General features: G+C 36.2%; 1 protein-coding gene across 4 annotated transcripts in view; it reads left to right on the top strand.

The window, feature by feature from the left end:
- The first annotated feature begins 746 nt into the window (after positions 1-746).
- LOC121241996 (thaumatin-like protein 1b) overlaps positions 747-14,055 on the top strand; it is a 99,140-nt gene continuing 85,831 nt past the window's right edge. Inside the window, exons 1-3 of one of the 4 annotated variants that reach the window (XM_041139877.1) lie at positions 747-907; positions 10,852-10,941; positions 11,497-12,349. In XM_041139877.1, coding sequence (XP_040995811.1) covers positions 793-907; positions 10,852-10,941; positions 11,497-12,173 — 882 coding nt within the window. In that variant the 5' untranslated portion in view covers positions 747-792 and the 3' untranslated portion in view covers positions 12,174-12,349. Of the gene's footprint in view, positions 908-10,851; positions 10,942-11,496; positions 12,350-14,055 lie in introns of those variants that run through there. The other 3 variants (XM_041139879.1, XM_041139878.1, XM_041139876.1) reach the window with 3 other exon arrangements.

Raw genomic sequence — 14,055 nt, forward strand, 5'->3', positions numbered from 1 at the left:
AAAAAACTTAGCTATTTATATTATTTTGATATAAAAAAATAAAAATAAAATAGTTTGAATTAAGATATTTTATTGAGTTATACAAAAATATTTTATTAAGATATACAAAAATAATAATAAAATTGATAGAATATAAATTTTTTATTATTATTTTTGTTTTAAAATTTGATAAAGTTGTATTATTTTTTATGTTTCATTTAGAAGTTTGGAAAAATTATAATATTTAAATGATGATTAGATAAAAAAAATTAAAAAATTGTAATTAAAAAATATTTTATATTCGAGTTATTCTTTAGATGAAAAGTTTTAAAATGAGATAAGAATTTGTAGCGACAATGTCTTTTCAGGTTCTTGTCAAAATCTGATAGAGAAAAAAAATATAAAAATATAAAAATAATCTTTATAATATTTATCATTATTTATAAAAAAATTAATAATGTTAAATAATCAATAAATATTATAGGATTTATTTTAAAAGTAATGCTACATAAAATTATAGGTTGTATTGATCTCGTGTATTTTTATTTTTTTTTGAAAAGTAAGATCTATTATCAAAAAATTAATTTTTATTTATATAAATCTCATATTAGTACAAATATCATTTCTTTTATTTTAACTCACATGTTATACAAAAACTAAAAGGTTTTTCTTAGGGCCGACGTAACATTTACTACATTAATTTGTTGTAGGCCCTACCTAGACTTCCTATAGATGATCCATCGTTGGTCAAAGTAAACCGCGTACGAGATGACCCTCCATATATAACATCGAGTTACGAGTATCGATCCCATCATGTTCATAATTAGAACAGCACCCAGCCCAGCTCTGCAATATCTAGCAAGGATGAAGAAGTGCGGCCTTTCACAGATGATCTCCTGCCTTATCTTGGCCTTCTTTTTCCTCTCAGGTATGCCTCCATTATCATCAGTACCATCGAGATTTCTTCAACGTTTTATATAGCTTTGACAGTAATTTTAACTGCATATATGCTTTTATTTTGTCATTAAGCATTCATTTAGTTATGAGCTCCTGCCAGGTACCTACAAATCTTGATTATAAACGCTTTATCTATTGGATTTATATGTGTATATGTGTGTGTATGTATGTATTTTAGATTTATGCATCAAGTAGGACTGTTCACCTGATCCAAAAAGCAGATTTACGAACAAACAATTCCGAAATGGTCACGTTACCCAAATTTCCGACCCGATTCCGCTTTCCAGTCTAACCAGCTAGCGGAGGAGGATACTGACTAGACTTGGTATTATCTGCACGAGCCCAGCTCCCAAACTCGTTTGCATCTTCCAAGCTCAATCCCTTGATTCTCACTCGCCTGACTTCTCCGATTAAGATGTTTGTACTTGACACCTGGGTGTTAGACTCAACACTCCTTTGAAATATTGCCTCAACCTCCGATTCAACAGATGCTCATCCTCCAACTCACGCCCCCTTTGCAAAATCGCAGATGCTTGAGTGTTCGGCCTCTCCACAACCCCTGCCGCCTTGACGTCGGGAACTGAGACTCCCTAAAAAAAGATGAGTAAAGAATTGAAACTGCGTGCAAACTGTTCAATTTACAGATCTTAAGTTCTTAATTAACACATGAGAAGCCGAATTAATCTCTTGGATTGTTGTGTCAAAGGGTGTAAATCGATTATTTTTTTTATTTTTTTAAAATCAATTAATAATAAAAATTTATTTAAAATACAAAATTAAAATTAAGTGATTTATTAATGTGGATTATGTAACTAACTCAATAAAAAAATATTTTATATGGTCAATAATAATAAATTAGATGATAATTACATTATTAGTTTATATAATTACTAAATAATTAGCTAATTAATATTATATATTAGTTAATTGATAGAATATTAACAAGTGTTAATAACATATTTAAAATTTTATACCGTTAATGATGATAGGTTAGATAAAAATTACATAATAAATTGTACAATTATTATATAAACTTTTCGGTCCTCTAAAACACGGACTAGACCGACTCGTCTTAGTTTCGGTCTGCTCTGGTCCGATCGGTTTCTCTAGTCCGAATCGATTGTGTTTTACCCCTAGTTGTGTGGTTAGGGATAGAGGGATATAGGTGGATATAATATATATATATATATATGTCTTATGTGGTGGTTGCCTGAAGCACGAGAGGATGTCGAAAATGTCCTCATTAGCATCTTCTCATCAAGATCTACCGGAAAATAGTGTTCGTTTGGTCGGAATAGTGGCCGGAACAATGTCCAAAATAGTGACGGCACGTGGCTAGTTTTCTACTATAATAAATCGCAATAGATAATGATAGTCTTACACTACCTTTACTATCCAGTTATTTTTTTCACTTTTGCTATTTAAATTTGGATTAAAAATCTCATAATAACATTACTTGATTGAATTAATTTTTTTGAATTATGTAAAAAATGTCATATTCTGAAATTTTTAATCAAGATTTAAATAGCAAAAGAAAAAAAGAATTTCTTTAAATCTTTAAAGGCCATAAATCTTTAAATCTTCTTTAAAGATTTATAGAAGCTGAGTCATCGGCCTTTGATTCCGGTAGGATTTTGTTCCTTAATGGGTCTATTCTTTAAGGGTTGGGCTTGTGTTTGGCCCAATTTTGAGTAAGTATTTCTATAAGGTATTTAGTTGAGATTGAAGCTTGTGTTATTTGATTTTGGCTTGAAGCTTGTAGATGTGATTCCGCCCATTGTTGCTTTGCATTTAATCCTTTTGGGTTTTAAGTTCATTGGGTTTTAAGTTCATTGGGCTTGAAGCGTGATTTTGTGTATGTATAATAAATTGTGTTATTCTCGACTTTTGGCAATCTTACTATGCCTCTATAATTGTCTGCCATCAAGATGTTAACTAGAACCAATTAGGAGAATTGGTACAAGTCTGTTGCTATCAATTTACCTATCATGAACTTTGATTTAGCTTTGAGGGTGGCTGTGCCTACTCAACTCACCGAGCAAGGCTATTATGTGGATTAATGTTTTATATGTGCATTACTAATGAACATTCTTAGGGAGAGTTCAAACATTATAATGTATAACGACATTTTATTAAGTGTTTTTCATCCTAAAAAGGGGGGAGATTGTTGTTGTTTCAATCATTATCTAACTCCATATCAACTTATGGACTTTGTTGATCAAATGAAAAGCAACATATAGGGTGCAAATTTAAAAAATGTTTTTTATGAGCCTAAACAAACATCACAAAAATGGTACTTGAAGTTTGATGAGATTGTCAGGTTTTGTATTTTTCTAAAGAGAATGTTATTGATCAAAGTATATATTTGAAGCTTAGTTTGAGAAAATATGTTTTCTCTCATGCTGTATATAGATGATACATTACTCATAGCAAATAACATTGAGCTCTTGTTTGAGACAAAGTATATGTTGTCTTCTCACAAAGCATATGTTGTCTTCTCATTTTGACACGAAGGATATTGGTGAAGCCTTTATGTATTAGGTATACAGATTGTCCGTGAGGGATCTAGTGGCACTCTTAGACCGTCTTTTAAATAGGTTTCATATATTTAATATACATGATAGTTCTCTAAGGACTGCACCTTTAAGTGAAAGGTGATAAACTAACTAAACCCCAATACCCTTAAAATGATAGTGAGAGAAACCAAATGCAACTTATTCCATATACCTCATTATTGGTAGTTTGATGTATGAATAAGCATTTAAGCGTCCTGATATCGCCTATGTTGCTAGTTTACTTGGGAGATATTTGAGTGATCATGGATTGAATCTCTAGAAACTTGCTAAAAATGTACTGAGGTACTTACAGGGCACAAAAGTTTTTTTGCTAACATATTGGTGATCCAACATTCTAGATATAGTTGGATAGTTTGATGTCGATTGTAAAGGTTGTCTAGATGACAGGAGATCAACTCAGGGTTATGTGCTCACGATGGCAGGATGTTTTTTTTTTTTTTTTTTTGTACAAATGTTAAACAAGCACTTGCAGCTTTCTAAACTTTTAGTCTTTTATCTCGGGATTGAGTATTGTGTATACCATTATGAGACCACTAAAGATATTTTGTGTTTTGTAGTAGTTTCATTCTCTCAAAATTCTAAGAGCTCTTCATACTCCAAGCATATTGACATTGAATATTTATTTATTAAAGAGAGTGGTTGAGTCTCATATTTGTATTGAGCACATTTCCACATAATATATGTTGGCTGATCTACTGACAAAAAAGTTGGCGACAAAGATATTGCAGGAGCATGTAACCTACATGGGTTTGTGTTGAGCCTTCTATTGTATTTAGTCGGTAGGAGTTTTGTATGTATGTGAGAATTGTGAATTTTGACTATGTTGCCACATGTTATTGTGTGCACATTCTGTTTATGACATTAACATAGTCGTAACACAGGACATTCAGATTTATCTTGTTGGGCTTCTTATGAAAGTAAGTGTTAACCACTATTTCATATTATTTCTCCGTCATACTTGCATCTCATCTATCTAACTCATGTGATTGTGAGTACTTGTTGAGCTTCATACATCCTGTTGTTATATGGTTACCATAATTAATTAAATACTTACAAATACATTTTGGACTTGTTATGTTATGAAGATGCTTGGTTGGCATTGTGTGATTGAATGATTTAAGTTGTCCAAGTGGAAGCTTGTTGTATTTATTATGGATTAGCATAGATCTTATATTGATCTCAGGATCAAAATCGGATGGGACAAAAATATTAATAGATGTGGATACCCCTTCCCTCACCCTATAGATAATAGAATTAGCCAATTGGATTCTATTATGTTGTGTGGTTAGGGATAGAGAGAATTTTTTCCTCTCTCAAGTTCCCGCCATTGCTACAGTGGTGCCAGTACAATGGAAAATGAATGTGTGGTTCTTGAGGTAATCTCTTAACCCTTACTAGACTTTTCAACACAAATGTGCAAGCGCCATCAACTCAGACTCGCAGTTTCACCTCTTAATTGTGGTTATCATCTCCTACGCCTATCGGGAAGCCCACCTACACATAATACAAGAGTGGGAACACCATGCAGCAGATGACTGTCAAATCATCACCTTCCAAATTAGACCTCCTCCTCCTCCTCCAAACTAGCTAATAACCCTCATCATCAGGAGTGTGGGTAGAGTTACATGAAGGAAATGACATATAGTCATCCAAGTGCCCATGCACCAATTCCTCCATCCCGTGCTCAAACTTAGAGTAGGCATCGGTGGATTCAGGTTTCTATTGCAGCATTTGAAAATCAGTCATCCTCACCCCACCCCCACGCACACCAACATAACCACACTCGAAGACCACCTTCAATCCATCCACAATGTAAACACTATAGAGAACTGCAAAATTTATGTACTTGTGGCTTTAACTTTCTCTGTACTTTGATTTATTCCAAGATTATCTCTCTCTCGGATGGTGGTCCTAGAATATTCAGAATATCTTAATACATATGTGAATAGTAGTGAAATCGTTTGAGTTAAGTAGTGAAATATATATCTTATTAGGTTTTGGGAAAGGAAGGAGAAATACTATAAATTTAATATTATTTAAATATTAAATTGTTTGAATATAATTTTTTAATATTACTGTTGGGAATGAACCAGTTATCTAAAGGCTAAGTTAAAGTAAATAACTGCGAAAGCAAACAAGAGAAATACCAACTAGCACATAACACACCAAGATCTAAGTGGTTCAGCTCAATGTGAGCCTACGTCCATTGGTGGGGTCGGTTTCAATGAATTCACTATCAACAAATAATGGAGTACAATAGATTAATTTACAAACTCCTCTTTCTGAAGTGTCAAAACACTGTTGGAATATCACAAAGAGGACCTCTCTTTTCAATACAAAAGTCAGCAGTCCTAAAAGGTTCAATAGTCATGAATGAATGATGAAACATTCAATTTATACTCTAGCAGCGCAGACCTTAAATGAAGCTCGAGCAGACGTTAGGGATGTCATCCCGCTTGAGCTGAGTGTCAAGCGGGTGTCGAGCGAAGCTCTCTGGAAGTTATAATGCTTGAGCTGAGTGTCGAGCAACTGATGAACGAACTCTTTGGATGCCATCCCACTTGAGCTGAGAGTTGAGCGGGTGTTGAGCGAAACTCTTTGTTTGTGTCCAGCTTGAGCTCACTGTTGAGCTACTAATGAGCGAACTCACTGAGTGAGTCTTTACTCGAGTGGTAAAGACACTGCTCGAGCGAACAATCCCTAGAGGTGCATTTTCAACAAGATTCAAGCCATCTCTCAGCAAATCTCCATCTTGGCTTGAATCCTACCAAGCCTAACAAGAATCCATTAACCAACAAAACTGACCCCCTCCACCAAATCCCTTAAGGGAATCACGTACCCCGAATACTAATCAAGTCCAAACAAAGTTTGAACTTGTATACTGGAACTGGCTTTGTCATCATATCTGCTGGATTTTTAGTAGTCAATCTTCTGAATTTTTAACATGCCCTCGATAAAAAATTTTCGAAGAAAATGATACCTGGCATCAATATGCTTTGTTCTCTCATGATACATTTGATTTTTGGTCAAATGTATTGCACTCTGGTTGTCACAAAACACTGAAATTTCATCATGTTGTAGTCCCAAATCATTGATTAGACCCTTCAGCCAAATGGCTTCCTTAACAACCTCGGCTGCTACCATATACTTTGCTTCTGTAGTTGATAAAGCAACAGTAGATTGTAGTGTTGCTTTCCAACTAACAGGAGAACCACACAAAGTGAAAACATACCCTGTCAATGATCTTCTCTTATCCAAATCCCAGCATAATCAGAATCAACATAACCAACCACCCTTGAATTGTAGTCAGTTTCTTTATCAAAGATTAAGCCAAGATTCAAAGTACCTCTCAAATACCTGTCATAAAACCATTGCCTCGGAGACTACTTCAAACCATACAATGATTTCTTCAATATGCACACATGATCTTCCTTTCCTTGAACAATAAATCCCTCCGACTGATGCATGTAAATGATCTCCTCAAGCTCACCATGAAGGAACACTGTTTTAACATCAAGTTGCTGAAGCTCTAGGTCATACACTGCCACCCTAGCAAGCAATACCCTGATTGAGCTGTGTTTCACCACTGGAGAGAAAACTTTATTGAAGTCGATACCTTCTCTCTGACTCTAGCCTTTTGCAACTAACTGTGCCTTGTACCTTGCATATGCAACACCCTAGATTCTCTCTTTTCTTTTGAAGACCCATTTGCAACCAACAGTCTTCGTCTTCTTAGGTAACTTAACCAAATCCCAGGTTTGGTTATTGTGAAGAGACTCAATCTCCTCAATCATCGCTACGCACCATTGTGTAGACTCCTTACTTTTGACAGCGTTTGAATAACTGGAAGGCTGCTAACCATCTATGTCCACTGCTGTAGTAAGTGCCTACATTGCCATCTATTATGAGCAGATCTTTGAGGTGGCCTGATCTGCCTCCTCTGTCTACTAGTAGCAATACTGTAGTCTTGCTCCCCTTGTGCACCATCATCAAAGTCAAGGTCATTTACATCAGTAATAGCATGATCTTGGATGCCGCCTAGCACCCCTTGTAAAGCCTCAACCTGTAACTCCACTTTCTTGCCATTGCCCTGCTATTCCACTATAGACACAGTAAACTCCTTTATCGGATTAAGCATGGATTGTTCATCAAATACAACATCCCTGCTAATTAAAAACTTGGGTGATTTAGGATCTGTACACCATAACCTGAATCCTTTCACTCCACTGGCATATCCAATGAATATGCCATTCGTTTCCCTTGGCTCAAGATTTCCATCATTAACATGGAAATATGCAGGACAACAAAAAATTTTCAAAGTGGAATAATCAGAGGGAGTACCAGGCCATACCTCATTTGGAGTTTTTATACCAATAGTTGTGACTGGACAAGGATTAACCAAATAGCAAGTTTTGTTGACTGTTTTAGCTCAGAAATCTTTAGACAAGTCGGCATTTGAAAGCATACTGCGGGCTCTCTCCAAGAGAGTTCTATTCATCCATTCAGCTATCCCATTTTGTTGTGGAATATGTCTCACTGTGTGGGGCCTCACAATGCCTTCATCTTTGCAGAACTCATCAAAATCACCTCAGCAAAATTCTGTACCATTGTCAGTTTAGAGTCGCTTAACCTTCTTGCCTGTCTGATTTTCAATCAAAAGCTTCCACTATTTAAAATTAGTAAATACATCGCTTTTTTGTTTCAGAAAATAAACCCAAACCTTCTGTGAGTAATCATCAATAAAAGTAACCAAATACTGGGCTCCACATTTCAATGGAACAAAAGATGGACTCCAAAGATCATAATGAATATAGTCCACAGTACTTTTAGTTCTGTGAACCCCTATAGTAAACTGAACCCTACACTATTTTCCAAACACACAATGTTCACAGAATTCAAGTTTTCCTATTTTTCGATCACACAACAAACCCAGCTTACTCAAAATAGACATCCTCTTTCCACTCATGTGACCCAAATGCATGTGCCATAACGGGTAATGTCTGAGTCTAGATTATCTGAAATAGACACTACAATTGCATCTGTCATTATACTGCCCTAAAGGAAATACAGATCATCTGTCTTATTTTCTCTCATTGCAATCATAGAGTCCTTATTGACTCTGATAGCTCCACCTTCACTAGTGTAATGGAAACCCAAAGAATCAAGAGTGCACAAGGAAATAAGATTTTTCTTCAAATCTGGGATGTGTCGGATGTTAGACAATGTCCTTAAAATCCCATCAAACATCTTAATCCAAACTGAACCAATCTCAGCAATTTTACACGCCATATCAACTCTCATCAAAACGGAGCTATCGTTGATTGGCTCTTAGGTAGTGAACCAGTCCTTCTTGGGACACATATGAAAAGTACATGCTGAGTCCATGACCCACTTGTCACCATAGCAACTATTTGAGCTGCCAATTGCTAGGAAAATATCTATGCCATTAGACTTTTCATCAGCAACGCTAACAATATTAGAGGAACTAGTGCCTTTATCTTTATTTTTCAGTTTAGGACACTCAGTTTTGTATTGACCAAATTTATGACAGCAATGACATTTAACATTTTTCTTGTTAAATTTCGACTATGAACTTCCCCTGAATTTACCCATGTTCGTCTCTGAACTTATCTCATTTCATCTACCCCTGCTAGAGGAACCCTTAACAAACAAACCACTAGCTTGATTATTCGTCCCCTTCAAATTTAATTTAGTTCTCAATTCCTTAGGGTTCAAAGCTGATTTTACATCTGCTAAGGAAATAGTATATCTACTATACAACATTGAATTCACGAAGTTATCGAATGACATAGGCAACAAATACAAAACAATCAAGGCTTGATCCTCTTTTTCAAGCTTAATGTCAACATTCCTCAAATCCATAATAATCTTATTAAATTCATCTGATTGTTCAGAGATAGGAGTATCTTCCTTCATTTTGAGTGTGCATAACCATTGCTTCAAATACAAACGGTTGGTGAGAAATTTCTTCATATACAAACTCTCAGGTTTAGACTAAAGACTAGCAACGGTCTCCTCATCGGCAACCTCCCTCAAAACTCCATCTGATAATGACAATGAAATGGCGCTATGTGCCTTCTCTTCATCCTTTCTTGCCGATGTAGGAGAATTATTGGATACCTTCCCATCCAATACCTTCGACAAGCCTTGTTGTTGCAACAAAGCCTTCATCTTGATGCACCATAAACTAAAACTGTTATGACCCTCAAATTTCTCTACTTCAAACTTTGCCATAGCCATCCTTCAAGACTTCACATAGAACCTAGTGCTCTGATACCAGTTTGTTGGGAATGGACTGGTTATCAAAAGGCTAAGTTGAAGTAAATAATAGCAAAAGCAAACAAAAGAAATAACAACAAGCACACAATACACTAAGATTTAAGTGGTTCAGCTCAATGTGAGCGTACGTCTATTGGCGGGGTCAGTCTCAATGAATTCACTATCAACAAATGATGGAGTACAAGAGATTAATTTACAAACTCCTCTTTCCAAAGTGTCAAAACACTGTTGGAATATCACAAAGATGACCTCTCTTTTCAATACAAAAGTCGGCGGCCTTAAAAGGTTTAAAAGTCATGAATGAATAATGAAACATTCATATTTACACTGTAGCAGCACGAACCCTAATTTACGAATATTTGCTTAAGCGAATGTTAGGATTGTCATCCCGCTCGAGCTGAGTGTTGAGTGGGTGTCAAGCAATACTCTCTGTTTGTGTCCAGCTCAAGCTCACTGTTGAGCTGCTGATGAGCGAACTCACTGGGTGAGTCTTTGCTCGAGCACCAGAGATACTGCTCGAGCGAACAATCCTTAGAGGTGCTTTTTCATCAAAGATTCAAGCCACCTCTCAACAAATACTTTTGTTTTGAAATTTAAAAAAGTTGTTATTTTTTATGTTTTATTTGGGAGTGTAGGAAAGTTGTAATGATTATATAGAAAATATGAAGATTTAAAATTGAAAGTATTTTGTGTTTGAGTGATATTTGGGAAATAAATATCTGAGAATCTCTAAGAACACTTGAGAATAGTTATGTTGCCAAAATGAGCCTAGACCTCCAACAAGCAAGCTTATGAGTAATTATTAGGTGTTGTTGGAGAAGAGACGTGGCATACTCATTCTATCACAAAATTACATGCCAATAAAAATTGATTGTTTACGTATATAAGTAATTTTAATTATATGACATATTGTAATAGAATATGAATACAATGTCATAGCATATACACGCACTTATATCATTGTGATAAGCATGCATGTGTGACTTACTAGCTGATATGGTATATATTTGACTAACTTCGTTCGCTTCATATATCTAAGATGCAGGATCTAATGGCTCTGATGTTCAAAATATATGCACGGTGACAAGCAGGCCAGACGAAGTCAGGATTATGATTTTGAAGAGGCCAAGTATTTTAGATTGGAATAAATAGTTCAATTGGAGAATTTTAGTAAAAACCCTAACAAACTGATAATAAACAAAAGAAATGATTCAAGAGCAACAAATAAAAAATAACTCAAAAACTAAAGAAAAATATAGGCATTTCACAAAAAACATAACAACAAAAAAGTTTATCTAATGTTCTAATTAAAAAGTGTATACACAAATTAGTTTGAGGAAACATAAAAATTAAAATTATGATTTAAAATCTTCATAAAAATTTTAGAGAATATTAATGACTAGAAATAAAAATACTTTATTTATCTTCTCCTGTCTTAAATGTGTATAAAAGTAAATATTATTTTTCTAATAAATCTCCTAATTAAGAATTCTATCAATGTATTATATAAAATTAAATTAAATGAATAATAATATACTTAAAATATTAAATTTTATTAAGAATGCTTAAATATTAACCTTTGCTTAGAGCCTTCGGGGTGCCTATCCTTGCCCACTCTTGGCTTTGTCACTAGTGGTGGCAAGGGATTATTTTGTTTGATGTTGCATATATATGAATATTGCAGGTGCTCAGTCCGCTAGAATAACTTTCACAAACAACTGTCCCAATACCGTCTGGCCGGGAACCCTAACCATTGATCAGAAACCTCAACTATCAAGAACTGGATTTGAGTTAGTATCCAAAGCATCCACATCACTGGATGCCCAAGCTCCCTGGAGTGGCCGGTTTTGGGCACGAACTGGTTGCTCTACAAAGGCCTCGGGAAGGTTCTCTTGCGCTACTGCCGATTGTGCCTCCGGCCAAGTTGCATGTAATGGCAACGATGCTATCCCGCCGGTGTCTTTAGTTGAAATAAACATAGGGTATGGTGGGCAAGACTATTACGATGTCAGCCTTGTTGACGGCTTCAACCTGCCTGTTTCAGTGAGCACAAAAGGTGGGAGTGGTGAATGCAAGACCACGAGTTGCCCGACCAATGTGAATGCGGTTTGCCTAGCAGAGCTGCAACAAAGAGCTGCGGATGGGAGCGTGATCGCATGCAAGAGCGCATGCACATCATTCAATCAGCCACAATACTGCTGCACTGGCAAGTTCAATACTCCGCAAAAATGTCGTCCCACGAACTATTCGATGATCTTCAAGAACCAGTGTCCTCAAGCATATAGCTATGCTTATGATGATACGAACAGCACCTTCACCTGCTCTGGTGCACCTAATTACGTTATCACTTTCTGCCCTTGAATAACGTCTAGCTTGATCATGAGATGAGGTTTCTAGCTAGTGATACTACAAACTACTATCTTGTGATAATATACCATCCAAAGCTTATTTCGATCTATTTGGATGGATAAAAATTAACCCATAACATGAGGTTTCTATCATTCTTACATTTGAAGCTAGGTCCATACATTACTTAATCCAACACTCACTACAAGAAAAAAAGGCCTATTATGGTGATTTAAATTTTGTTGCAAAAGAAATCGCTGATAATATTGTGTAGTCGTGACGATTACAACTTCGCCGTTGAATTCCAGCATGAAGTTGAGATATATCACCCATGAACTTATTATTTTATTTGTTGTAGTGATTTATGAGCTATTGTGACAGGTTTCTCGTCGCAAATAACAAGTTTATTTTGCGACGGTTTCTTTCCTCGGTAATGAAACTTTGTAATGGCAGATTTTATTAATTGGGCACCAAAAGGCATCACTTATTTCTCAGACCCTATCTTTTTGGGCGGGTCAGTCTCTTAATCCCGCATTCTTCTTCTATGTAACGGACATGTTTCACACCACCAACTGCACAGATGACCTGCAACGATGAAGGGATGGCGTTGGTCACCCTGGGTAAAATCCGATGCTTAAGTCAATAACAACATAAAGATAAATGTATAAAAATGAAGATGATCTTGTTTGTTACCTCTCGGGGGTTATTTATAGAAGGACGTGGCGTGATGGTGACTAACTCTGATCACCATTCCCGTGTGCACATCCTTCATGATCCCTTGCTAAATGGAGAGAATACCTCATGTTTCGTAGGAGTTATCTCGCTTAAGATGATCATATCCAACTATGGGTTCTATCTCCAACTCTTTGGGAGTTATCTGCCTCATGGTTGAGATTACAAGCTGTCCGACCATAGGGCTCCTGACCCTAAGCATTGGGCTAATTTCCTTGGTGATGGGCCCGAAGCTCAAGGGATCCAAATGTCCCTTCCATTCTACTTCCAACCCTACCTCATATTCAATTTCCCTACCAAATGAAGTCAAATCGAGATTCCACGACAGTCAGAGCTTTACACATGATGATCCTCCTCCTAAGATTACACGGCCACGCAGACTCGTCCACTGGAGGCAATTGGCCGACCTCCTTGTCTTCCTCAAACTATTTTATTTTCCTCTTCTCCCATTTGCCATCCTAAAAAACCCATCTTTGATCTTGTTAGCCTCAATCCTTTTTCAGATCAAACAAGAAAACGCTACTAATTCCCTTGTCTCCTTCTCCCTCTCCTCTACCATCCATTCCCAATTTCCAATCCTTCTTCCTTTACCTATAGGCTGAGTGACTAGCGAGCTATCTTGTGTCTGTTATGATTATGATTGTAAAGAAATGTAGAAGAATGGATAGAGGAAATGGAAATGGATTTGGAATGGAAAATGGAAGAAAATATACTGAATATTATGGATTAAAGTGTAAAGATAGATGGGTTTTCGAGGAACCCTAGCCTCCAATGTTATGATTAAGCCAATACAAGATATTCAATAATGGTGCTACCCCACTCCTTATATTCCTTCAGCCCATTACTTACAACCTCTGACACTTACCCCATAGCCACTACATAATATAAAGTAAAAATAAAAGAAAGTAAAATGTTTGAATGAAACGGTGCGTAAAACATAAATGCAAAATGGTGCGTTCCTGGTGCTTGAAACGGTGCGCTTTGTCCTCGCTTTTTGCTATGCATTTTGCCTCTTATTCCTTGCCTTGTGAACGACCCTGTATGACCAAAGCCTTTGACTTCATTTCCCCTTCCTTTGACTTCAAGCCTCTGACTTCACTTTGCATCGCTAACTCCACTTCATTCCATATGCTCTTCCTTGAGGTCATAACATCCCCCACAGTTA

Source organism: Juglans microcarpa x Juglans regia, chromosome 8D (genome assembly GCF_004785595.1).
Source record: "Juglans microcarpa x Juglans regia isolate MS1-56 chromosome 8D, Jm3101_v1.0, whole genome shotgun sequence".
Lineage (NCBI taxonomy): Eukaryota > Viridiplantae > Streptophyta > Magnoliopsida > Fagales > Juglandaceae > Juglans > Juglans microcarpa x Juglans regia.